The sequence below is a fragment of the Cyclopterus lumpus genome, chromosome 9 (genome assembly GCF_009769545.1).
Source record: "Cyclopterus lumpus isolate fCycLum1 chromosome 9, fCycLum1.pri, whole genome shotgun sequence".
NCBI classification, from domain to species: domain Eukaryota; kingdom Metazoa; phylum Chordata; class Actinopteri; order Perciformes; family Cyclopteridae; genus Cyclopterus; species Cyclopterus lumpus.
In genome coordinates, this window is record NC_046974.1 from 12,253,612 (window position 1) to 12,281,282 (window position 27,671).

The 27,671-nt window shown below is 42.7% G+C and overlaps 1 protein-coding gene across 1 annotated transcript; it reads right to left on the minus strand.

The window, feature by feature from the left end:
• Window positions 1-834: 834 nt before the first annotated feature.
• Window positions 835-27,309, minus strand: igsf9b (immunoglobulin superfamily, member 9b). Its single transcript, XM_034542635.1, has 23 exons — window positions 27,031-27,309; window positions 26,789-26,926; window positions 21,314-21,409; window positions 19,298-19,504; window positions 12,663-12,809; window positions 11,156-11,307; window positions 10,868-10,985; window positions 10,356-10,497; window positions 9,808-9,953; window positions 9,537-9,679; window positions 9,302-9,442; window positions 9,108-9,224; window positions 8,864-9,014; window positions 8,646-8,757; window positions 8,381-8,556; window positions 8,038-8,276; window positions 7,728-7,812; window positions 7,465-7,635; window positions 7,285-7,321; window positions 3,419-6,784; window positions 3,090-3,259; window positions 2,687-2,898; window positions 835-2,470 (listed from the first exon to the last, which is right to left on the minus strand). The coding sequence occupies exons 3-22, from the start codon at window positions 21,372-21,374 to the stop codon at window positions 2,699-2,701; spliced, it is 6,081 nt and encodes a 2,026-aa protein (XP_034398526.1). The 5' UTR covers window positions 21,375-21,409; window positions 26,789-26,926; window positions 27,031-27,309; the 3' UTR covers window positions 835-2,470; window positions 2,687-2,698.
• Window positions 27,310-27,671: the final 362 nt, after the last annotated feature.

Here is a 27,671-nt window from a genome sequence, read left to right on the forward strand (position 1 = left end):
TCTCAAAATCACTGACTAAGATGTTAAATCTCTCTCCCAACACTTGAAATAAACAGTAATAGTAAATTACTGGGAATGCAATATTAATCACACCTGCTAAGAGACGAGGTGAGACACCTGTGACTCGCTGTCTCCAGGTTTACAGGATGTTGAAATACAGGAACAATTTGGTCCAGACATGTATGCTCCTTGCAAGATGAATTGTAATCACTTTGGTTATTTTCTGACTTTTCATTAAGCGTCATCATCAGGTCACCATTTAATTCGTTCAATAATAATTGGTTTAAGAGCAGCTAAATTCTCTTTTAAATAAAGCTGACTTGTTTTCAGTCTTTTTGCAACACAAGTCAGTTCATAAAGCACATTTATAAGGATGGGCAGGACACCCGACCCCTTTTAAGCCTACTTGTTCACGTGGCTGACACAAGTTATATTAGTAAGGACCACCCTACAACAGTATGTGATCAAAGGTTTAACGATATGAAAAGGGTGCGACGACCCGTCTCAGGTGCTGTTTAAGGCCCAGTTGGCACCTGCAGGATTAAGAGACACAAGTCTGAACAAGTGTGAGGATAAGTCAGGAAGGAATAAGGCAGGAAGGGATAAGGCAGGAAGGTAAGCGCATGGGAAAGGGAAAAAGGAGGTAACCAGATTTAAGAAGACTTGACAGGTGATTACAGGTGTTGCCCTGCTCTGGAAAATGAAGCTTAAGATTAATGCTTTTTGTCAAAACACACAAAAAAAGCAACACATTCTTTAATTCTGGTGCATTCAGAATAAAACAATTTATTCAGTACAAACATATAAAAATGACAAAAAACAACCAGATGGAGAGATATAAAAATGTCTAGTTTGTACAAAACTTCCAAAACCATCATCAGAAATGCATACTCACTCCATATGAAGACTCTTGGTTAAATATAGAACACATTTTGAATCTTAGCTAGAAAGATAATCTTAAAACCCCTGTTTGTCAGGTGACGTAATAAAAAATGTTTTTCTCAATCATTTTTTATTAGTAAATAAAACAAAAAAGTAGGCTAATGGGCACATAATTCATCAGACTTCACAGCAATTCATATACAGAATCAGAAGTCGATGAAATATTCACAGTGTTGCCTTCACATCAATGAAGTGAATTGTAAACATTGTTGCATATCATAACTCACCTTTATAAGTATAAAGAAATACTCATCATGTGAGCAAAACTTGTGTAAAAACAAAAGTAACAACTTTTCAATAATTTTTTATCCTCAGGTCATCACTTTCATTTTGTTCTTGTCAGCTCAAACATTACGTGGTCAATCAAGTAGTGCGTGCTTGTGACATTAACAAAAATAAGGCAAAAATCATGTTCCCTGTGTTATAATCAAGTTTTACGGTATCTGTGATTCAATCACAGAGGCAATCTTTGACCAATTCAGGTGAAGTAAAGTAGCATTTTCTCAACTGATGAAATAATGAAGTGGAATATACAATACAGCAGGGTTCATTCACATTAAGGTACATATAAACATGTGTACATCTGGAACAAATACTGGGAAGCTATTTGAAGTGATTTAATGTATAAAGTCAAACGTTATTGTGAAATATAATATGTATAAAACAGGAAATAAGTTCAGGGAACCAACAGGAAACCCATGGTGGCAAAAAAAAAACAAATTCTTCTTTTAAATACAGTAAATTATTGTCTGTTAGATATTGCGAACTGCTCCACAATTTGGTACCAAAGTACAAAACAATTGGAGATACCTAATCATGTGACTTTTGAGTACTATTATATAAGTACTATATATTATATATATTTGTCCTATTCAAAGGGAGATGGTGGTGAAAATGCTTTGAGCAGTGTTTGATTGGCAACACAGGCAACATTACATAATACAACCATTTCCAGAAGCAGATCTTGGATACAAACCTCCATACTTGTTAGGAGGATCCCTTCATTATCAAAGGGAAGTCTTTAATGCGATAGACATAAACTTGAAATACAACCATCATTATGTAGCATGCTGCTGCTTTTATAAAGCAGGTCTGCGTCATCTGTAAACCTGTCTTAGTCAAGGGTGAGCATTTAATTTATCAAAAAGGACCTTGTGTGCCTGATTGTCATGGTTTGAAAAAAAAGAAAAAGAAAAGAGAATTCCCAAAATACAGTTGCACAAGCTTCTCAGAAAAATAAATAATCCCTTCTCAGCTTCATTATGCAAAGCACAATGGAACAAGTACAAGAAAAATATTACATCAGCGGATAACAACGGAGGGGTTGCAGTCTGTCACGTATGATCGACAAACAGCATATGGTGCTGTCTCTTTAAATTGCTTTACATTAAACCGCTGTACCAGATTATACCAAATTTGAACCATTAGTTTTCTTACATGAGGAAGCTCCAGTGATGTGTGACTATGTCCAGTACCACACTGCTGTCGTCTGTTCATTTAAACTGCTTTTTGGTATCTGTCTCAGTACCTGTGAAAGACAAAGAGTAGTACAGTATCAGAACAGTCCTTAAAAGGACAACCTTTCAAACGTTTGAGCTGTAAACTGAGCAGCATAGATCTTGGCATGCACAAATTCACTGCACATGGATGACACAGTAGCAGGAAAGAAAAGGATTCAGGCAGGTGAACAGTGAGAGGTGGAAATAAAGAGGGAAGAGGTGAGCGGGCAAGCAGAATAACGGACCGAGTTAAGCTGCTAGAGCAGTGCTGAGCCGGAGTCAGAGTCTGAATCGTGGCCCGGGTCGAGGCAGGGCTCACGGGAACAGACAGATTCCTGAGTCTGCCTGTACTCTTGGTACTCCTGGCGGAGAGCGGTGAAACGCGCCTCACTTAGGGAGCGGCTGTATTGGCAGCGAGATGGGTTGGAAACTGGCGGGCTGACTGATGGACACGGGCCTGGGGATGGCATCAGGGAGAGGAAATGCATGGATGGGAAATGTCAGGGGACAAGCTCACAATAGTCACAGCACAAGGATACAGGGTGAACACATGCAGCACCGTCAAATTAAGCATTACACTCACAATGCCACATGCCACATCACTAACATCACACGCACACAACGAGAAAGAGGAAAATAAATGATCACCTTTCTGTCGCTGGTCCTGGAGGCCACCGGTTTGATCATATCTGATCTCCGACCAGCCTCTCCGAAAACCCATTTTTGACTGATCAAACCTCATGGCCTCCAGGACCTCAGAGTCCACACACGCATCAGCAGAGTCCCACTCATAACTCTCATCTACCGATGTGTTCCTTCTAATGAGATACACAAAACAAGTGGTGAGGTCACAGTCATCACTAACAAAAAACAAAAACAACAATATTCATGTTATTTTAGTAACATAAATAAATTCCTCTGCCAAGTAGACACTCCAGTGAGTTTGTTGTCATTTTCCAGGTGTGGTGGCATTTCACCTTTTCACTCTCCTCTCAGGCAGCTCCATCTCAGATCTGTGCCGCTCGCTCTCCTCTGTGGTTTCGGGGGAGCTGAGCAGTGTGGGAGTGATGGACAGGGACTGTCGGAAGAGACCGGCGCTGCCTCTACCACTGCTCTGACTGGCATAACTGGTCCTCCCTCCCTCCCTGGTCTCTCTGACCTCCCTGATCTCTGTCTCCCCTCTCCTCCTCATCACCCTGTCTGGCTGTCTGTAACTTTCTGCCTCTCTCGGTAGAAAGGGGGCATAGTAAGGTGAGGGCCAGCTGATGCCTCTGGGCAAGTAGGGCCTCGGAGGGCCTCTGCTGGGGTCCATGGGTCTCATGCTTTCCCCTCTGAATCCTGGCCAGTGTTGGTACTCTGGGACAGGCATGGAAGAAGGCATGGGGACATATTTATGCGGGGCAGACCTCATGGTATCTTGATAAGAGGGCGACCACCTGGAGGACTCTGGGAAAACAGTGGCTTGCCTTCGTGGATCGGAGGGTTCCAGCATCGGGGACATTGAGGTTTGTCTAGGTGGGTACATGGAAGGAGTGAGGTAGGAAGGGCTTGCTAAAGATCTTTGTGTGTGGTGAGGCCTCTCCAAGCTCCCCATGCTGGGGCGTCTGAAAGGGGCATACTCCCTCCAGGAGGGTCCTGGCCTGGGAAGGTGAGGCGGACTGCGACCCAAACTGTAGGACTTCACCCTGACATCTGGGTTTGGGAACTCGTCCCAGTAACATTTCTCAGAAATATATGTCCTCGGGCTCTCAAAGTGCTCCCATCTCTGTGAGCCTAAGCTGATAGATTTCTTTAGGAAAGGACGAGGCTGTCCCATACCCGAGAGTGTCCTATAAGGGCCTATGCTTAAGGACTTCTTTAGAAATGGCACAGGGGCTTGACATATTCGTGATGCAATGTTATTAGTCCCGCTTCCCTGAGAAGCTTGTCTTTGGGATTGCTCTGATAGAGACTCACGCCTGTCGACAAAGCTCTGTGAGTGTTTTGACACTATATCTGCCATTCCTCTGGCTGCACTGAGCAAGGTGTGAGCTGACCTAGATCCAAGGCTGGATTCAGGTCTGTCTGTACTTTTGTTGCCAACTCGAATGAGTGTTTTCTCATTATATAGCTGCTTGCTAGTTTTCTCTGGACCAGGTGACGATGGAGTTGTGTCATCTGGAAATCTTACTCTATGTGTAGAATCTTTAGCTTCCACATGGTGTTTATGGCTTTGTTTTTTACCAGAATAAAAGCTGGCTTCTGCAGAATGGGGGGTTGAGTGTGTGTTCCGGTTGTCCTGACCATGAACCTCCCAGTTTTTAGGAACTACATCAGGCTTAACCACTGGGGATTTATGTGGCTTTAGTTCTGAACTTTGTCCAGCAGTGTCTGTCACTGCAGCATCTTCCACAGGCTCATCAACGCTCATTTCAATGAAACCGGGAAGGCTCAGGTATTCAAGAATTGCACTTGTCTGCAGTGGGGACATCTGGGGAGATGGAGTGGCAGGCTTTGCCTTGAAGGACCCTGACATTCCAGGGACAGAAAATTGGGACTGGTCACTATCCACCTCTTCTACAAGTGTCAATGTTGAAACAGGGCTTGGACTATCAGAGAAGAGACATTTGTCACTTCTCCTGGAGCGTGTTCGCACACCCTCTCTTTCTAACTCAGAGTAAAACCCTGAACTTCGGCGGTCATCTCGGGCCTCTTTTTCTTTGGCCTTTGCCCCTACTTCATGATGTTCATAGGGTAAGGTAGAATAACTTGATGGACTGGGATCCCTTGTGGCTGTGTAGTATTTTGTAGTTCTTTCAGGCTGATTATATTGTGCAGAGGCTGAACTTTCAGGCCTCTCACTCTCAACTGAAGGACCTCTGGCAGCTGAACCCCAGGGCTGAGCGCCTGCATATGAATGTCTGGACCTTGAAGCAACACCTTTGTCTTGTGTCTTTTCCCGTAAGCCCTGCTCAGTCATGGACTTCCTGCATCTATCCTGCTCTCTCAGAGGACTAAATGACCTGGCTCTGTCTGGTGTTTCTAGACACAGAACAGGGGGAGTGTCAGAGGTTAGGTCAGGGGACAGCATGGGGAGGGAGGTGTTCTGAGTGACTGGAGAGCGTGATGGATCAACAGCAAGAGAGTCCTCTGTGGTTTCTCGACGCGTGCGAGCATGCTGTGATCTGGGCGATGTGGTCTCCTGGGAGCTCTGTGCAGGAAGGAGGCTGGTGACTGATGTAACAGGACTAATGTCCCACTGTATGCACGACGTAGGGAGTCGGTCCATGGGACTGCTGGTGTTCCCAAAGTAGCACGCCTTTCGATAGTCAGATACCCGACTTGTCTGACCTGAGGGCCTGTGTTTCTGTCTTATTGCTACATCCTGTGGCTTCCATATAGGCTCTTTCTCTGCATTGGGTGTGTCCCTTTGAGGGCTTTTTGTCTTACTATACTGTCCCTCGTCTCTCCCACGACCTCGACTTTTTTGATCGGCTGTATAGCTCTCCAGCTCCCTCTCCATTTCTTCCCTCTCTTTTGCTAGTTGGACACACTTGTTAATACTACCACCCTCCAACTCGCTGTCAAGCTGGGAGACCAAGGTGCTGTTATTAGTCAGCTGACTCTCCATAGGCTGGTAGTTTGAATGGTGTTGTCTGTCTCTGTCTCTACTCAGCAACTCTGTTCTCCTCCCCAAACTTGGGATGAGATCTTCAGTGTGGCCTGGCATGCGATATCTCCTGAGAGAATCGCTAGGTTTTTTCTCAGTGTTGTCTGAATAGAAGCTGGCTCTTTCTAATAGAGCCTCTGAGCCCTGTTCGTCATCAGAGTAAAAGCAGCCGTGACGGGAGAAGTTTCTGGCCATGGCTCGTACTCTTCCAGGTGAGGAAGGAGGTCTGCTCAACTCTGGGACGTCCACAGTGAGAGGAGAATCCTTCCTCTTGTCCTTCTCTGAGCTCAAGATGATCGACTTAGGGGAGTCCCTGAATGACGTCCTGTTGCTCCCTGAACCACTTGCCCCACCATTACTTTGCAGGACCTCTATTCTCGAGTTTTTCTTATTGGAGGGGCTGGAACCCTGTGGCAGGGGTTGGACAATGAAGCGCCCATCTGGGCCTCTAAAGATGGACTCCAGAACAGATGGTGAAGTGTCCTGAGAGCCCAGGTGACTCTCAAAGAGTGTATAATGTGGTGGCGGAGATGAGTTGGACAGGAGTTGTTTCCGCTGGTCGTGGTATTCCCCACGGCTGCCTTTATCAAAGGACGACCGATCGAACTGTGAGGAGGAGTTGGGGAAGAAGGGAAGCGGCGGACACAGCTTCAGCTTTAGGACACTGTCCGGGCTGCGAGGAGGTGAACGAGTTCTGAGAAAGACATGGACAATCATTTATTTTTTGCAGGTTCTGACAATAAATTGTCTGCACATACATCAATACTACATCAAAGAAGAGATTGCAATGATGAGTTTGTAAAGTTTTTTTCATTGTTGGTTTCAGTCAAAATGTCATCAATATAAATATGTAATTTAATAAAGTTATGTAGTTAGAAGGCAGGTAGCATTGTTGCTGGTAATAGAATTGTGGAAGTTTTTCTTATCTGAAATAATGGTCCAAAAGGACAGTGGATGTCGTAAAGTTTGGCATATTGAGGCTATATAAATAAAACTGACTTAACTAGACTTGGAAGTAAGTTTACTTTTAGTGTTTTATCAGTCTACTGGTGGCTATAATAATGTTCAAGTTTGATCAAATAGAGCCAGAAATAAGGAATAATTACATCATATGGACTGTTACAATCTAAATACAAAATTAAGGGGAAAAAAATATTCATGAAAATATAGAGCTGTACTGAAAAGGACACTTACTCTGGGGATGAGCTCTTCTGGAGGGCAGACGGCAGATCTAAGAGATAAGGGTGAAGGAAGGATTAAAATGCAGCACAGTTGAAATTGTGTATTTGACATAAACTTGGAAGTCGAAAATGTCCACTTTCCGCACACCAACCAAGTTGACAATAATTCAAATGTTCAAATCCAACGTTTTACCTTGTCTTCTCTTTCTGCGCCGACGCTGTCTCCTTTGACTCATGTAGCATGCCGTCACCAATGAGAGAATGATGGCCACAAACAGGAAGCAAACTCCTCCTAACACACCAGCCAACAGGGGCTCAGGGATGAACTCCATGAAACTTGTGCGCAGGGGGTACATCTCCATCCCTGTAATCAGGCCAGAGTCAATGCAGTGGAATGCTTGAACCGTGACTCAATATGCATCTAATGTTCTTGGTAATCTATACAAAGCCACTTACCTGTGGTGGATACATTGACAGACTCACTCGGTTCACTGAGAACTTGGTTGCTACAAGACATTAGCCTCAGATCATAACTGGAGTCCTGAAGGAGGAGAGACAGATCAGGTGTTTGATTACACAAACTAGTATGCTCATGTTGAGAGTTAAAAAATGTTTATTGTAATACATGTGTTTGATATAACACAATGGAGAAATAAATAATAGCCAAATAACTATTGAATCTACATGAGCAAAGCAAAGAAATCCAGAGGCCACACTGATTGATCTTTTTAAAGAACAGCTAAGTAAGAACTGAACTGATCTGTACCCTTAACAGTCCTTGTACAAGTAGTTCACTCTGATTGGCACTGATGTTGCTGCTGAGGATGACCCAGTGGCCCTGATCCCTGCGGGCCTGCAGCACAAAGCCCGTCAGTGGAGAGGATGGCGCCTCTGGAGGCGACCACTGGAGGAAAACACCTCGGTCAGTCTGGTTGGCTGACAGGAGTATTGGAGGATCCAGGATTGGGAGAGTGGTGACAGCCATAGGTGCTTCTGTTGGCACAGCTGATAAGAAGAACCAATATAAGTTCAAATGGATACATACTTACAGCAAAACAGCATTAAAGAGAATGAGAAACTCCAAACAGAACATGTTCACTTGCACAAACCTTCAGTCCGCACAGAAACAATTTCACTGAAAGGTCCAGATCCGAGTTTATTCTGAGGTAGAACGCTGAACTGATAGCCAGTCCCAGCAAGTAGCCCGGTCACCAGCAGGTAGTTTTTGGATGTCGGCACAGGCAAAGACGCCCATTCATGTTTTCCTCGAGATGCCTGCTTGAACCTGGGAAAAATGTAAAACAGAAAATATAAAGACAGAGCATAAAACAGTTAGAATTGTTTTTCATACAGTATGTATTGTATGTTACTGACCATACAGTGAACTTCTGGGTGTATCCACCATCAAAGCCAGGCACCCAAGACACATTGGCCTGGTTCATCTCTGTGATGACAGATACTGAGGATACAACATGAGGACTTGTGCCTGAGAAACAAAAAAAACTCGTATTTAAGTTTGAACTCTGGACAATACGCGTGGTAGCGCTCATATCAACATAATGGTTTGCTGAAATAAGGTCAGGCCCACTCACCCAGCACCATGACCACAGTGCCTGCGCTGACAGTCACTACACGATTTGTGGCCAAGCACTCCCAGCCCCCTTGGTGATCTTTACTGAGCGGCTGCAGCAGGAGGGAGCCGTTAGCCATCACAGTGTACAGGGAGCGAGGAGTAGGGCCAATCTGTGAAGAAGGACAGGAACAGGTTAAAATAAGGCATGAATAAGACATATTTGTGCAGTCCCGCTAACTATCGGAGTAGAACATTTTCTGTACCTTGCTCCAAGTTATGTTTGGAGCGGGGTCTCCAATGGCTTCACAGGGGATGATCAAGTCTCTGCCCACCTCCTGGAGATACTCGGGCCGAGGCAGCACTCGGAATGATGGTGGGTCCTGGAGGAGAGAGAGTCTTTTTACTTGCGCCCATGTAAAACTGTGCACACTACTAGGAAAGGGAACACCAGCCTCACCTGCAAAATGACCTTGGTGGGTTCAGACTGTCCCATGGTGCCATAACTGTTATAGGCCGTACACGTGTACATCCCTACAGCGTTGTCATTGGCTGTGGCTATAAAAACAGAGCCCTCTGAGTTCACTATCCAACCTGGGAACTGGAAAGATCAAAAGAGGAAGAAATGATGCAAAGGGATTTACGAGGATGTGTGCAATTTGTGACACATTGTATTTCTATGGTGCGTAGCTTACCTTGTCAAGATTCAACTTGTTCCCATCTTTGGTCCAGTTGACAAACAGCACAGGGGGATCAGCCTGGACTGGGCAGATAATGACCCCCTCCATGCCTGAAGGCAAATACGTTTCCCGGGACATTCGGCCCACACGTGCAGGGTCTGTTGTGTAAGAAGAGGAATTAATCACAAAGTTGTTAAACAATATGTTCTTGTTCAGGGCATGCAGGGTTATACAAGATAAATGGGTATATGGAACCACACACTCTCAAAGCAGGCTAAAACCTTACGTTTCACTTTGAGGTGGGCAGAGGCTGAGGGCGGGGTGAGTAAACCATTAGTTGGGATACAGGTATAGTTGCCAGCATCCTCTGGAATGAGATTAGGGATAAGAAGTGTTCCATCCACCAAAACCTTCACTCTGGATTTAAGCGACCTAAAGCCCAAAGATACAACACATGGTGCAATTTAAGAAGTGATCAAATTGACAAGAAAACAAATTTCACTGGAATGAAAATAAATTGTTAATAAATTGAATGTTTGAGAAGGTAATTTTGGAATATATCACAATGATCTGAACCGTAATCCTCTTTGTTTTAAGTTTATAGCGTGCTCATGGTGGTATAATTAGATTAATAATCTAATTAGAACTGATCGCATTAGCAGCATGCTTTGGAAACATGCTCTATTGATTCATTGTGTATATTTAAAAGGCTTCCTTTAAATAGTCTACCCAGTATTCTAATTAAGTACATTCGGATACTGTGATATCAACAGATAAAAAGTATGTTAAGCGTTCATGAATACAGTACATTATACTTTAAAGACATGTACTCACTCAATATGGTAAACATTCTGTCCTTGTTTCAGCCAATCGTAAGTGAGGTTGGAAGGGTAGGCATCAGCCTGACACTGCAGAACTGCATCCTGGGACATGTTGAGAGTGGTGTCCTCTGGGGAGATGATGATGATTGGAGGTCCTTTTGACAAGTTGGAAGAAAACATCTAATGTTAAGATTGTGTTTATATAGTGATGCAGTCAGTTATGACATAGATAAAAGAGCTCAATGGTGAGCGTTGGAAGGCCGTGAATCAATGCTACAGCAGGGAATGGACTGTAGGTGGCAGTATGGACTCTGTAAACATGATGGTCAACCTGTTCACTGGGTCTGTGCAGTGGCACAGACCAACCATAACGCTTTTGAGGAAAACCGGGTTCAGAAGATACATCTTTCATCTCAGAAAAGGTCATTGTTATTTTCTGGTTCTGGTTCACATCACAGCACAGTGCTGAACATGAGATAAGCTGTAATTCTGTCTTTTCCTGATGGTTGACAGTTCACCACTGACCTTTAATCTGCAGCTGTGTAGAGTGGGTGAGGTTCCCCTCTGAATTGGACACGTGACATTTGTACACTCCTGAGATATTTCTTGTCACAGAGGCCATAGACAAGGTACCATTGAGGACCTAAAAGGGGGCATAGAGTAAGAGGATGGAAGAGAAAAGTCAGAGGACGATTATAAAACTGTCATGGAGTCTGCTTAAAAGGAACATCAAGTCTACGAATCCTCCATAAAATGCTAATTAGAAAGTATTTAAATAAAATACAGCAAATGTCATCTGTTAATCCACCTCACTTTTATTTTTTCATGTTTCTCTATTTGGCTCTCATCTTTATGCCAGACAACAGTCGGTCGAGGGTTGCCATGGGCTCCACAGCTGAGAGTCAGTGAATCTCCGAGCAGAACCTCTACGAAAGTTGGTGGTGTCTTGATAAACACAGGTGGAGCTAGAACAAAGACAGAACAGATGCAACATTAGAAGACAATCAGAGTACTAAATGCAGACATTAACAGTCCACCATGGCATGTTCTTCGAGGTGGACAACATCTCGATAAAGGCCTTAAAGGGAGACTTAAATCGTTTTGGTGTGAATTGCTGTAAAGGGTACCACCAGTAGTTCTTGGTTAGATGCTTTGGAGATCTACAATTTAGTTTCTAAACTTACACTTATATTATAATATTTTTAAAGGATTTTTGAATATATTTTTTCACAAATCTCACGTACCCCCTGGAGTACCTTCACGTACCCCCATTTGAGAACCACTGATCTAGATGATCCCTAGACCCTGTAAGCAGTTTAATGCCGTCTTTGTGAAGATGGACAGTTGGTGGGTGTACTTGAATGTAACAAACGTTATTTAATTTGTTCAAGATTTATGGACTTTGAACTCCACTGTATGAAATTGAAATGAGACCCTGTATATGCTTCCAAATGGGATGTTTTGAGTACCACAAATGTAAATGAAGCACAATATCTGGGATGCCACCAAACTTCAGCAACTCCTACAAAAGACATCTGGACTGATATAATTGTATGTTTTGTTGTACATTTAATTGTTCCTGTGTTATTGATGGGAGAATATGGACGTCACCATCATGTTCATGTTTTTTCTCCAATTGAACCATCAATGCTAAAATGATATGCACTCTTTTAATTGGAGAGGGATCAAGATAAAATATGCCATCATAAATGTACAAGGCTGTGTTAAGTCTAGTTTTGGTACTGCTTAACATCGGCAACATGTATTCATATAATACTCAATATATGCACTGATGGAATAGTATTATGTACAAAGGTGTCCAGTGTTCATCTGCAACCCGATGCAGCACCTGTAGGCCTTTCATTCACCGTAGTACAATCATATCAAATCCCTATCTCACACTCAATGGACCTCACTCAAACTCTACTGTGCGAGAACCAGTCTATGTGTGTGTGTGTGTGTGTGTGTGTGTGTGTGTGTGTGTGTGTGTGAGAGAGAGTAGGTGGGATAAATAAACTCTGATTTAAGCATTTAACCTTAATCTTGAGCCACATATATGCGGTCCTGGTCCTGTTATTCTTAAGAATAACTCCTATGCTGACTTCAGCTCAGAGCAGACTAAGCAAAGACAAGATGTGATCACTGTGTGCATAGCACGTCACACAGAACGCCCTGATACGCTGCTATAACACTTCAGCTTGCCAGCGCCTTCAGAGTCTTAGCCAAGCTCCATGCTGTGGCTGTTCTAAACAAGGCCAGTGCCAGTGATGAGCAGTGAAAGAAACTGCTGCTGAGTCCCCAAAACCCTGCAGTGCTGCACCTGTGATGGAGAGGAAGGTCCATGTGCCGTTTCTAAAGTTGTCTTTTTTGCTGTCCAGGAGCAGAATGCGACATTCAAACCAGCCCTCGTCCTCCAGGGTCAGCCGATCCACAAGCAGAGAAGCACCACTGGTCAGCGACACACGGCCTGTGGAAGGAGCAAGGGACGAGAGAGAGAGAGAGAGAGAGAGGGTCAGCACACACACACACACACAGCCAGACAGGCAGAGTCAGCACATGCACGAATAGGGCTTACCATACAGAGGACACAGGCATCCAGTGTCACAAAGGCCACAGTCAAAGTCATAGACTTTATGCTGGCAGACAAATTCACGCACAGTGTGAACATCAACTGTAGTTCTAATGTTTGTCACAAACAAGCAACCACATAATTACGATTTGTGAAAATAAGGGCTGACAAAATATGAAATTCGGGATGAGAAGTCCGTGGCTCTTAAATTGAAGTGCAAACACATGAATCACTCAAGTGATGATTATAATGATTAGCAAAATGCAGATGAAGCTGGTGTTCCGTCATTTAGGGTTTGGGTGGTGGTGGAGTGGAGAGTTAGGATGAGTATGCCAGGAATACTTGAAGGCAGGTTCATTAAATCATTAAAAAAAGGTAAATTAAAAAAAAGAATGTTTTCTTTATTTCATTTGTGTAGTTTTTCAGCGACACTGGGCAGAGAGGTAAACAATGATGATCATGACACACTACATCGCCCGATCACACACACACACACACACACACACACACACACAACCATAACACCCCCCTCTCCTCCTCTCTGTACTTCTTGCAACTCCTTGTGCAGCTTTGAAACTTGATCTGCTGGTTGCCTGGTGACTGCAGCCTGGTTTTCAGGGTACTGAAGTTACCCACCCTTCCTCCCCCTTCCTTTTATTCTGTCTTTCAATGAACTCTTTTTCTCCCTTCAATCTCAGAGCTTTAAACGACAGGAGGATGCGTGCAGGGGGCGAAACACATACGTTGCAGGGCCTGGCCAAAGCCATTTGAAAGTAAACAGGGGAATGTGGAGAAGTTTCCGCCATCTCGTCATATTCGTTTGCAGCCAACAGACAGACTGCTTAAATGATAAAAGAAATGTCTGACACTTTCAACCCTCTGTGGAAAGTAATGAACTAAAGAATACAAAATAAAATTCTCTTAATTTGATTTTTAGATTATCCCCAGTAAACAGACTGTATACAAGAGCAGAGAACTCTTGAATGTCCAGCAGCCCTAAAGCAACAATACCACGGGAAACACACTATCCTCACTATTCACACCACTTTCCCCCCAGACAGCAGTATCTGGAGGAGAGCCTAAACACTATGAAAATCATTCAACTCTATTTGTGGCCTTAAGACAGGGTGAAACACACATTTAGAGTAAAGGCAGACTATGGCTAACAATTAACCCTGCATTCCTGACTGGGGCTGTTGCTGTGCTTAATAGTTAGGTTTAATGTTTGACTGACCTCCTAAAAGACCAGTGTTTGATGGGCAGTGCTCACTTACGAGGCACCATAAAATGAATGGCTCTCATTTCAGTCAGCATCTTTCAAACAACTGGGCAGGGCAAAGGGAGAGGAAATGTGCAGGCAGATGATAACAGGTGTGCGGATAACTTTAGGTATTTTCCTTTTATCTCTCTACAAGGGATCCTCCCTGCTTTGCCCATTTCCTACACAACCTTTTCCAGTCAGACATGGAATTAACTGCCACACCGCTGACTAAGAGGAAAAATACTTTCACGTGCAAAATCACACATACGCTCTTTAACACACACATAATCCTTGTGTGGCTATGTATTATGGGATACTCAGAGATCACTGTGGCTAATCGCACCCCTTGCTATACTTTGTAACATGACTGAAACGCAGCGTATGGAAATCCCTATGACTGACTGCACTGATCTTGTGGGTTCAGAAGCACGTGGGTGTGTACAGTTGATTTTCAAAATTTGGTGAGCGCCCTGCCCCCTGGGTCTCCACAGGGGAATTCTGGTTTCGCTGTTGGACACTTAACCCTTTCCCGTAACCTCCTTCTTGTCTGTCACTACAAAGAGACGGCAGCCCCCCCTCATTCTCTCAGGTTACCATAGTGATGAGACCAAAAAAAAGCCTGGGCTGTAGGTTCAGATTTGAATTCAATTGCTGTAGAAACAGTCGGGCCAAACATGGGTAGGGGAGGTGGGGGCAAAAACATGTTTAGAATTAGAAAAAACTGTCTTGTGTCACATCCAGCAGCACAAGAGCCAGAAAAGGAAGAGAGGGATAAATGAATGAGGAATGTTTTCCTTTCAGCCTGTCGACAGAGAAAAGACTGACGCTGTGTGACAAATGTTGATTTATTTGAATGTTGTATCTTTGGACTTGAACTGACATCTGAAATGGCACTCAGCAGGTGCTCTGCTCCGAGGGTGTTACAAAAAGGGTTGCTTTTCTCTCTGATGGCCCAATGCACAGATACAATGCAAATATGCTACAATATCAACACAACAGATGAAAAACGATCAACCATATCAGTAAAAACCCAACCTGTTTTTCAGTCCAAGAGGAATTGTACGAGAGGTTACGGAGAGGTTACTCGTATTGTGTGCATCGATAATCCATTGACAGCCTAAGAGAGGTTGATCTTTCTGACCTTTGTGCTCCGAAACTCCCCAGCAGACACATTCATCACTCCCCCTGGCTCTACATTAGCACAATGTCCACAAGTCCTTCTCAAGAGACAAACATTATGAGACTCTATGGTGCACGGGGAGAATGGTTGAAACAATAGCTGCTGCTCCTTTCGCGTGTCCACCCCCTTCTCACTGTTTTTCCTCTAGCAGCTATCACATGACAGATCCAGTCTACCTTAAAATGAGCTTTTGTTTCCAGCAGGTTGAGCTTCAGTAAAGCCAAGTGTAGAAAATGAAACACTAATACACCAGTGCAGTGTAAACTTCTAAGACGCACAGTCTTCATATCAGCTAGAGTCAGGTTCACACTCAGTGGGTGGCAGGTTGGGAATAACTCCGCTTTCAGAGTCGCTGGCCAGGAGAAGGCCTTGCCTCACGGTTTCTGATCTCTCATTCTTTCTTCGTTTTTTGAGACAAGATCGATGAGGTGAAGTGAAACCACTGACGTGCAACGGAGCTGAGGACACTTCACACCACATACATTTAACCCACATAATTCTAGTTCATTTTTTGTTACATTTAAGCACTAGGGCTGCACGTGTATTGTATTTTCTTAGTTTTGTGGCAACTTAAGCTCCAGCAAAAGAGTGATATTGTTCCAAGGCAAAGAAATCAACATGTGATTTTTGTATTGGGGGTTCCCACTGGTACTTACTGACGTTGTAATACATGGAGTTTAGTGAATTACATGCAATACAATCGTGGGGGTGACTATGGAGGAAGAAAGATTATTCTGTTTGGAGAAGCATCATCACTGCTTTTCTTTGTCCATCCGTATGTGCATAAGAGAGCCGAGCGGAGGTGCATTGTGGGATGTGTTTTGATTTGAATACAATCATAAGTCTGGGACCGGCCCCCTGCCTCTGACAGCTCACCCCTCCCACTCCCCCAAATTTCTCTCTTCAATCCTCCTGTCTCCCTAATCAGTTTAACCCTCTTATGAATAGCTCTTTGTCGTGAGATAGATTACAGTTAACTCTGTCCCTCTCGCTCTATCCAGCTTTGTTAACCCCTTCACCAGCAAGCGCACACACACATCTCACGTGCTAAATGTCGCTACAGCGGCCACTCAACTTGTCACAGACATTAGCACTTCTCGGTCATGATCAGGAAGCAAAGTATTTTAAAATATGGAATTTGGTCCGCTGAGATTACGAGAGGTGTTTGAACTGTTTTTTTTTTTACAGAACTTGAGTTTTGTTTTCTGGTCAGTAAGAGTTAGAGTCTCCAAAAAAAAAAGCATCCTCATCATGAGTGAACATTAAGCTTATCATACTGTTCAAAATATTGTGGGCAATGCTGATATAAAAATTAAACCCAAGTTGAGTTATTTTAACGTAATCTTAAAGCAGTAGATATATTAATCGACAGAAGAGACAATTGGATAACATTGATTGCCAGCACAGTACTGACTCTGATTTCAAGCTCCTCGTGGGAATCTGGCCAGTGACACCTAAGGCATGAGGAAACAGCATTTTTGTAATGGGCTGCAGCTTTAAACCTGGGAAAATTCCTGAGCAGCAGCCATCTATTCTTCGGTCATTGTGTCGTTGTTTGACACACATCAGCCTGACCTAGTTATAGCGGAAAAACTGGTTGGTGATGGAAAAAGGTGATCAGTTTCAACTTTCAGGTTGGCTATTTTTGCAAATAATTGCATGAATGCAAAAGCCTAGTAGTTCAAAGGCTTTAGAGTTCATGTTTTGTGTGTGTGCGCATCTGTAGATTTAAGTGTGTGTGTGTGTATGTGACGTGCAGGCCTTAACCTCTCCAGTGATCAAAGGTCACACTGACAGCGTAATGAAGGCCTGCTGAGATCTGGGGGTTTACCCATTGTCGTTCTAACCGCAGGTCGGACTTCCCTGCTCACAGTCTCTCCTGATTTACTTCAGCACACAGGAGACATTTGATCTAACCCTGCAACAATAAACCATCCTGACACTGCAAGACTTGAACATATTGTCTCAACAAATTCAATTCAAACAGACTATAATAGTGTGTCATTCAGAGTTTATCCGGCTGTTTCCTCTTTGTTGTGAGTTGACTAATGTCCAGCCCTGCAGGGCAAGCTGGGTGTGCTACAGAGAGGAAGAGGGATGAGGAGTCCTAATACCGTTCTGATTCACAGACACCAGCTCTCAGAGACCAAGACAAGTTGAAGGAGGAACACAGCTCGGTAGCCATGACAATTCTCAAATACAGAGTGCAATCTCAAATACACCTGATATCATATCAAAAGAATTTTGGTTTAATGGATTGAAATAATAATTCAAGATATCGCTGGCTTTGATTCTTCCTTCTCAGTTTCTAAAAATGGCCTATAGCATTGGTGAGCTTGAGATAAAGCAGCAGACCAAGGACAGACAGCCTTTGGGAATGCTTTTTATGTTTTATTTTAGTCTACTTTATTGTGCGGCATTTGCAATACAATGAGTGCACCAAAGGAAGGACAGGAAAGCGCTTAGATTTAGTAATGCATATTGAAGTCTGACACCTTACTTAGCTTTATTGGAAGCAGCCATTATGTTGTAAATCCATCCCCGGCTCTGAACAACAGTACAAGCCTCATTGCTACTCTCTTGTTCCAGATCTCAGACAAGCCAAGACAAAGATCAGGAAGAGGTTGTCTACTTGGCTGTCTTAAGGTTAAATCTGAAATCCCCCAACATTTTAATTTGAGGGTAGAATACATTAGACCCACAGCACTGACACGCTTCACATGCTGCCATCTGCCTCCAGTGGGAGGGGAGATGTGAGGATCTGAGGCAGACAGGGGTAAAGCCCACACCAGACAAGTATACACAAGGGATAGATATTGCAAAATATTAGGACACATTTCTGCAATGTTGGCTGCCTTCATTATGGCTGCCTGTGCATCAGATGACTGCCCCGAAACAATGACATGTTAACGGCCTACAAGAGGGTAACATGCCAAAAATATTGGCTCAGCAGAGGTAGCCTGTTTGTGATTCAAACCCTTTTGGGGGGCTTTTAAGCGAGGTTTCCTGTACATTTCAGTGACCTAGTTGGGACAGTATGGGATTTTGGGTGTCCTAGTAGTCCTGTTGGCTTTGGCAAAGCAAGGGGAGGTTGTGATACCCCTCTTTGTCTTTTGTCCACTGGCAGAACAATGACAGGATTATAGGGCTCCAGTAAGAAAACTCCCATTATTCCCAATGCTTCATCCATCCTCCTTGCAGCACAACAATCTCCCCTTACTGGGTCACCCTTCAGCATACTAATAAAACACTGTCATCAGACGACCAAGCCCCCACCTACACTCCTAATCCCCCTATGCACAGCGTTACTGGTACCCCCCTTCTTCTTGCTCAGCTACCCTACCCCCCTTTAACTGCCTCCATTAAAACACATCCATTCTTGCCCTTCCCCTTCTCCTTGCACTGCAACTGCAGTCTGGACACACACAGACTGAACACCAGCAGTAATTACAGGGATTGTGGTTTGGATGGATTACCTATTTGGAGTTTTGTTTCATTCAAACTTCCCCTCCCCAAGTCTTCATAAATACCAGTGCAACCTAAACCTCCTTAGGCCTACCTTTGCTACCTTCAGATGATTGGTACTCGAGGTACAAGAGAAATGTTGTCACATGGACACTTCCATTCACTAAAATCCACAGAACTATAATTACAGAAATCTGTCAATTGGTAGTCAGTCACATGAATCCTTTCAAAAACAAACTGCTATGATAGCGCCAGAGTCAGCTCTTCTTCTGACTACTGAGACATGTTTTCAACGCACCACATTAGAGTCCTTGTGCAGTCAAATTGCTGAAGCTCGGGAAAAACGATTCATCAAAGATTGATCTTTCAGGTCTACTTCAAAGGAATGGCTTGTAACACATGCTGTTAAAGATCCAACATGTGTTCATCATGGGTTTTCTGAAAGGAGTCTGTAATATAGCACATCTGAATAACTCTTACCCTTGTAGTTTGGATGAACTCGAGGAGCGTACACTCCAAATTTGATGAGGATGGGAACGTTGTAACCGAGGCGCACCCATTCCACTACATGCAGAGGAAAGAGGTTTGGGGTGGTGGCTTCTTGGGATGTAGGAGTGACATTGCAGCTTAGTTCTGCAGAGCCCCCCTCTCTGGCACGGACCAATGATGCCACACATTGAGACACACCTGTAAAAGCAATAGCATATCAGGGTAAAGCAGGAGATTCACAGATAGCACAGAAGACAATAACCCCGAAAAAATTGAATAAACACATGAATCATGCTCTACACAGGCCTGATAAATATGGCATTTTAAAGTGAGTTATGGCTGCCAAAGTAGCCAGATTAACCACTATTGAATTTGTTGGTCATTCATTCCTGTGAAAAGTGTTTGCTATGCTGAAAACAGCTCATCAAATATTTGCAGAAATATTTGGCAGAGTGGAGAGAGCAGGACAACACAGGCAAGCAGAGGCCAGGACACAGAAAAGTTGGTGGCAAACAGATTGACATGAATCTACGACATACGCAGAGTATTCCCTGATAACAACCTGGGTCATCAGAGGACATGTAAAACAACCGAGTGCCATTTGGTGACCAGATCATATAGCTGCAAAGCCTGCAAACACACAGCAATCCCATTAGTGACACCTGGAGCAGTCTCTCCTCCCTCTCACTCACTGCCATGTGCTCACGTGGGTGTGTGCGCAACTGGGTGCCAGTGTTTGCTCTGCTACTCATCTGGCCTGGTGATTACTTTAATCTCAGAAGGGGGTTGGTGGTGCTACTCTGATGGAGAGCAGCAGGACCCTCTGTGCTCTTACCAGCTGACCTCCCACCACCCCCTGGGGTACACACATGGTCTGCAGACCAGCAAAATCAATCCCCCCCTCCCCTCCCCCCAATCAAACACATGCACGCACACTGAGAAGTGTGCCTAGTGTTGGGGGTTGCATAAATCCCAGATTGATCTAAATCCACACCCAGAGATATTATTTAAGTTGGATTTTGGCCCCATTCTCTCTTCATCACCCATGTCTCTATGTTGTAACCCCTCCTCTTTACTTTCTCCAATCTAAGGCAATGGGAGCTTTGCCAGATTCATTATGGCGTCACACTAACTGTATGTAGGCAGCTAAACGGCAACATATGCCAGATGCTTTGCGATGCTTTGCCATGAGGGACATACTGCAGGTCTTGTGGAGGTTGGTAAACAATTAACTTTTGGTGAAGCTAAGCAAACAAATGGCCAAGACAACTAGTTGTCTCACAAGCTAAGAAAGCCCGATCAGAAAGTTTTACAAAAAGGCTAATGTGTATGAATTTGTGAATGTTGAATGGTTTAAACTTTTCAACTTAAATGTGCACAAATTCAACAAATTATCTGACTGAATTCAATCTGGATCCTTTTTTTAGTCATCATCATCCACCATTAAAACAGTTTACAGCACAAACTCATAATCCAAACTACTAAAAGTGAGAACACGGTTATAAGTTAAAGCTTCCCTAATTTGGTAAATGTGCATCAAAATACGTCATCAAAGACTGAAGACAAACAGTAAAGCAGTACCATCATCATGATCATGCAAATATCATCCAAAGCATATTTTCATCACAGCGAATGACTGTACATGCATAAGTCATGTTTACATGTCAGTATTTTAACAAGTTAGCACAATATGATCTACAACAAATACCTGATATAATACCTGTAAACACTCAAAAAGATGACAGTTCCAGCTGCTTTGGATGACTTACTTAATTTTGGGAAACATATTTAACACTTTGATAGTATGGACCAATTTAGTAAATGATCAGATTAACAGTTTCTTGATAAAGCATTTTACGGTTAAGAGTAGTATTACCAGCTTTGAGGAAGACACCAACTGAGAAATGTCTTAAACCATTTGAGAGAAACTCTGAACAAGGATAAATAAATTATGGAAATGTAATGCTGGTGTATGTGATGGATCCATTCATGCATTAGCATACTTACTTAGCAGACAGATGGCTACAGCAATGGTGACAGCCTGAAGCCACCGTCTCTCCAGTCCCATGGCCGTCCGTCACACTCTTTCACACATCTCCCGACCTGAAAGAGAAGACCACACATTGCGTTCACTCTTCAACAGAACACTACTATACCATTCACAGATTCACTGCTGTATAAGGGAATCCCTCACATCCCCTCTCAGACAAATATAATCCCTCCAGTTAACATCAACTCATAATTCAACTCCTAGACTATACTCCAGATACTTCTTAGTTGATAAATAACTGTATTCTTTGAAAACACTTAATCCTCTGGAAAATTGCATGTCTGAGCTGTGATTGTATAAAGGCAAATAGGATATTTCAACAAGTGTCTGCATAGGGCCATGTGTGTATGTGTGTGTATGCGTGCATGTGTGTGTGCGTGCGTGCGTGCGTGTGTATCCACAGAAAAGACAAGGCTCTACTGTAAGTGTATGTACAGATTAACCTGATGCTTGTGATTGGTTCAGCTCCTCCAGACGGTCTCGTCTCACGCTAAATAGGCCAACAGCAATTGACAGGTGACACGAGCAATATTGAAAGGTGCGTCTCTCCTCAACTCCAGATGTTATCTTAATACCAGTGCTTAAAAAGGGACTTAAGTGGCATAAATAGACTGCCATTTGACAACGCTGCTAAATTAAACAGAATCCAAGGCTCCATAGAGTACAGCACGTATCAAGCCGAAGACGACAGCAAGTGCAGGACACCTGACTATTAAACTCACAAACAGCACATGCAAACCAACCAGCACAATCCATTGATTTATATCTTCTAATGAGCCCCACAAAAAAGACTCTACTTAAACAAATTGTGGGTCTACAGTACTTTGCAGTCTGGAAGATGATAACAGCTGCAGCAACTCGGGAGGCCCTCCACCTTAAATTGGATTGGAGGCACAAGTTTAAGTTGCTGCCCTTCAAACATAATGGAAGACCATGCCCCCTACTCTTAAATCAATCCACTCAGTCCCCTTAATACCAGCTTATTACTTTGAGTTCATTTAAGTAATATAAGAAGGGGGCATTCTTAGAAAGAAAGTAGGTGTTGGATATTAGCTGCTGCTATAACCATAGATGCACTATAGAAACGCTGGAATCACTGATTCACACGACGGACATGTTTCGTCTCTGAGCAGTTAGCTTGCACTTGAGTAAACAAACATCCCAGAATAGACCAGCAAAAAGATGCATTTACCTCCTTGCACTTGATCGACACAGGGTTGAGACTGTTGCTGCTGGAGTTGGCAGTGAAGCTCTATAGTAACTTTTGTCACCATCTTTCTAAAACAAACCGAACACAGAAAATGCTACAAAGGTCCTGAAGAGGAGTGGGAAGAAAATACATGTGGGTTTTACAGTAAAAGCTGATGAAGAGGGGAGGGTGGCAGAGCACAAATAAAGGCTGAGGTTGGTAGTTTTTGCACGACAGAATGTTTGTTAATGAGGAAAGGATTAGTCCTACTGTGCAAACGTTATTCGCTCAGTGGGGGTGACGGAATAAACACGACTCTTGTAATGGATTAAAAAAGAAAAGAGGGAAATATTTTTTTTCTCTGTAATAAGCAGTCAAAAGAATGATGGAAATGAACGCATATCGATACATCATAAAGACTGTCATCTTCACAGTTATTTTAACTAAAGTACAAAAAAAGTAAAAGGCCTACTATTATATATCTAAACGTCTTGCTCATATCCAGACCACAAGTAACTTTTGACAACCTCAAGAATTACTAATCCTGTTTTTGCTCCCGTCTGCTGTGCCTCCACACCTTATGACGTGCTTGTGGCAACAAACAGACAGGGCTGCGCCCACACTGAGCCGATGTATTACAGAGGAAGCCTGGAGGGCAGCTTTGTCTGCAGGTGCAGGAAAAGACAGAAGACAACCATATTATATTCTCAGGCAGCAGAGCAGAGCAAGGGGCCATTTAATTGTCATGTACACAGAGAAGGCCTCAAATAAAGAGCCCACATATTTCAAACAGGACATGGAGTCAAAAACAGTCATGCAGCAGTGCTTTGTCTGTTTACTGTACCTGACAGCAATGTGAGACGTAATCTGTCAAGTAACTTACAAAAGTTAGAATAATGTAGGCATTTCCTATTAAACTATTCCAAGCTGAGAGGGGTTAACTAGGTATTTGAGGCAAAATGGGCATAATTAACAACTTCTTGAAAATCTCACATAACCATGTAGAGAGAAGACTGATTGCATTAACTTATTTAGTTGAAATGAAGTTGTACAAATGGGAAATCAGTAGTGAAACAGATAGGACCATAGCGTGATCTTTGACAATTGGATTTTTGGGATGGAAAGGTAAGTGAGGAAACAAACAAGCTCATTACCACTCAATTTAGATGTGTAACACTTGCGTGGACACAGTTTACTTGTCCGATGTTTCACAGGATTTCAATGACACAAATTGCTTTAGATGTAGTCATGACTTAGCCTTCTGGACTGTACATTTGTAACACCCACACTAATCCCACCCTGCTCTTCCAAGTGTTAATAGTGTAATTGAATTAGAGATCAAATTAGTGAGACAAATCAAGGACACTGTTGTCATCTGGCTGTGAAGACATCAATCACTGCTAAATCAAGTCACTATCCTCTCCAGATTATTCTGCTTGCTTGGTGTCCACAAATGTTCGTCGAGATTACACAGTTGGTTTATTTGCTGTAGAGCCAGCAGGTTGTGTTGTCCACATTTTATGGAGACCACAGTCAGCAAGAAGCAATGTGGACCTTGAATTAGTAAAATGCAACTAGTGTATCCGGGATCCTCGAGAACAGATCATTAGACACCTCAATTGTAGAAGCTACTTCTCCCATCTCACTGCCAAGCAATTACTTAATAAATGCAGACTCAAAACAGTTAAGTAGCGCAGTAGTCTTTTCAGCCACCTTGTTCACTTGATATGTGACGATTACATCAAAGGTTTCTAATCCCTTCTCTGACACTCACAGAAAATCCAAGACAACAATTCAACTTTTAACTTATTGTGTGTGAGAGCATGTGCATGTTTTCCCTCAGTACCTAAGCAGAATGATGTTAGCGACATATACAGGCCTGAAAAGAAGTAGCATTACTCTCTTAGTAATCCTTGTTAATCCCGACAGGGGCCGTAGCCTCAGTGCAAAAAAATCCTGTCGCAATTTTGCAAGAACTACAAATGATACTCAAGCAAAAACTTTCACAGGTGACCAGAGCAATCTTATACAGAGTATAAATAGTACATGTGCCAGTTATTTACACAGGACTGTGTTGTGAACCATCAGCTCAGCCTTGACTGGTTGCACCAGCCCATACAACACAGCAATCAATTCATGGATGTAGTCCCTGGCACTACAACCCAATTTAGTATCTGTATTGACATTTATTCTAACTAAAGGAAATGAGCTGGGCACGCGAGAGAAGCCCTAGTCTCGTGATTGGGAAAGCCTACTGTATATGGATTAACATCGTGATTGCTGGTGACCTAACACATAGTGCCTCTGCACATTATACTGTAACATTATTGACTAATGACCGTTGATTGAACGCTTTACATTTACTCACACAGAGAAACTTGAATAGTGCTACCTTTACTATGCAATGCAAGTGTTCAGTAATTGTACAATACTGAAAATGACATAAATAAATCACCAATAAGCTCTCACACAATTGGAATGATTTTATACAGCTCAGTGGTCTCAGGGGAGTGGGGAACGACATGAGTCTCGTGAAAGCAAAGCAGCTAATATCCTTCTTGTAAATCCGGCGTCTTTGTCCTTCCCTGCCCCCAACTCCTTGGAACAGGTCAGTCACATGAAGCTACTTTCAAGACATGACAGTGAAAGGAACTGAGGGTCAAAAGCCAAAGGTAACAACCTCAAGAGCTGAAGGCTACTGTTGACGCATGGCACTGGATTTAATTTATAACTTGAAGATCAAGGAGATATTTGATTCAGAACAAACCTTAAATATCGAATCTCACTAATATGGTTCGTATTTCTTCTATAAAAAGGGAACATCTGTTAATACCCAGATGTAAAAGGCACTTTCAGACAGGTCAACACTAATTATTATGGTCCTTAAATTTTGGAAGGCACTTTCTCCAATCTCCCTTAATTTATATACATGTGCTTTTTTTCATTTTTTGTATGTTCGTTGGTACTCCATGAGCTTGAACATTCAGTAGTGGCAAACTGACTTTCTTAACCATCATTAAGTAGAAGTAACCACCTTCAACTCATGAATTACTTGTTTCTCAATACAATCAATTACCTTCAGTATGACAATCTGCTAACATGGAGCTGTTTGTCACACAGTGTTTTGAATAGTGCAATACACTGGTGAAATATTAAGGCCTGCTAAATGTTATATTATGTGAGGTATTACTGTGTAAAATAACACTTGAGTTGGTATCTGACATGCTCAGACTTTGTTAAACTGGATGGCCTGGAAGATATGCATTTCAAGGATTCTGGAGGAAAAATGCAAAATGGCTTTGGGAACATACAGTAGCTGTCCCCCTGAGAATAATTTGAAAGCAATCACAAAAACAGTGTTGCAATTTTTTGTTTGCCATAATAAGTACTACTGGAAGTACATGTTCTTCTCTGGTATACTCTTTGAGGATTTTTTATTTATTTTTTATTGTTAAACGCAAATAAAGTTGTTGACAACCTACAAACTGATTAGAACGAAGGAAGCTTATATTATGGCCCAACACAAGGGATTACACACATCCAGAGTAATGTGTGCCTCTGTGCACCTCATGTCTCACCAAACAGTAATAACAAGCACAACAAAAACAAAGGAAGGGAGAGCAGGGAGCATCCATCATGTAAAAAAGCACAACACGCTGCTGTACAAAACACGCCGCCTTACAAAGCACAGCACGCCGATGTACAAAACAGCTAAAATCAGGTTCTTCACAGTGCACCATGTGGAGCAGCAGGATAATAGACTGTCTGGTCGATATAAAACAGACACCAAGCCTCAAGCTCTATATTTCTGCACCTCTATAGTGGACTGTGATGTTCAGTCCTTCATGTCGCCATATAGCCTTCCTGTTAAACAAAACAGATGCATCTTTTGTCTGACTGGTGAGTCTGTTACCAGCTGAGAGAAGGGAGCACTGAAGAAAAAGAAGAAAAAAAGCCAACACTATTCTGACTGACTATTTTTCTCAGTATTTTAATCCCGGGAGTGAGAACAGAGTTCCCCTTTGGTTCATTACAGTGTGTTAAACCTATTCACTGGTATTAAAAAAAACACACACTCACTAGGAGATTACAAGTGGTGCATGTGATACACTAAACATAAACAAAGGCACGATATCGCACTGTATCTACTAGTAGTGCATTTTTCTGTGAATCTTAACTAATGTTGTGGCAAAATACAGGACCTATAAAAAGATGCTTTAGCTCTGCCAGCACAGCTCCTTACCTTGCTTGAGGCACTTTTTCACTGAAAGCTGAAAGTGGAATCTTTCAATCCATTGATGATGTTCTTTTAGACTCGTATTGTAGACCAAATTCAGCCGTCCATTCCTTTCTCTTCAGCAAGTCAGATCAAAAAACACGACTTTGAAAATAAAAAGAAGAAAGTGTGGGATAAAAATGTGGTTGTCACATTAAAATGTGGTTGTCACATTAAAATGTGGCGGTCATTTTTGTGGATAAACATACGTTTAAATCAGTCGTCGCCGTTTATTATGATCCGATTTTCTAAAAGTATACTTTCAATAAAATCCATTAACTCGTGCCTCCTTCATCAGTCCAACATCAGCCCATTTAAAGTCCTTATAAACTTTCCACGCGTTGGCCTTTATGTCCGCATTCGTCTTTGTCCAAACTTGCTGGAAGTATCTTTAATTATAAATCAGAGATTATAATTAACTTTACAAATATGTAGAAATGGCCCTCGGTCAACACTATAACGAAAAACGCACACGTTTCATCAGAAAGAGAGCACACACTGCACGTTTAGTCGGAGCACTGGTGTTGATACTCTCGCCGTGTCTCTCCTCCCATTCTTATAATCTACCCCTCCTACTACAGGGATGTTTAAACCACAAATCAAGTCACACAGACAACAATCACTACACTTCCTGTTACAGCTTTCAAAATAAAATCACCACTGACGAACGACGTGGGTAAAACACCCATTGTTAATTGGTGTAAATTAGTGCTGAAAATATTCGTCAATTTAACGATTTATCGAGCAATTTGAGTAATCCATCAATAGTTTCAGTCACTTATTTAGATACATATCAACATGAACTGTCCTTTGCTTTTCAAATGTGAGAATAGCATGGGATATCTTAACA

Bases quoted from the DNA above. Each gene is read 5' to 3' on its own strand.
- igsf9b (XM_034542635.1), bottom strand. From the start codon at position 21,374: ATGGGACTGGAGAGACGGTGGCTTCAGGCTGTCACCATTGCTGTAGCC. The intron at 9,954-10,355 runs GTGAGTACATGT...TTTGGGCTTTAG, and splicing joins CAGAATGTTTACCATATTGA to GTCGCTTAAATCCAGAGTGA. The intron at 3,260-3,418 runs GTGAAATGCCAC...GTATCTCATTAG, and splicing joins CCTGAGAGGAGAGTGAAAAG to AAGGAACACATCGGTAGATG.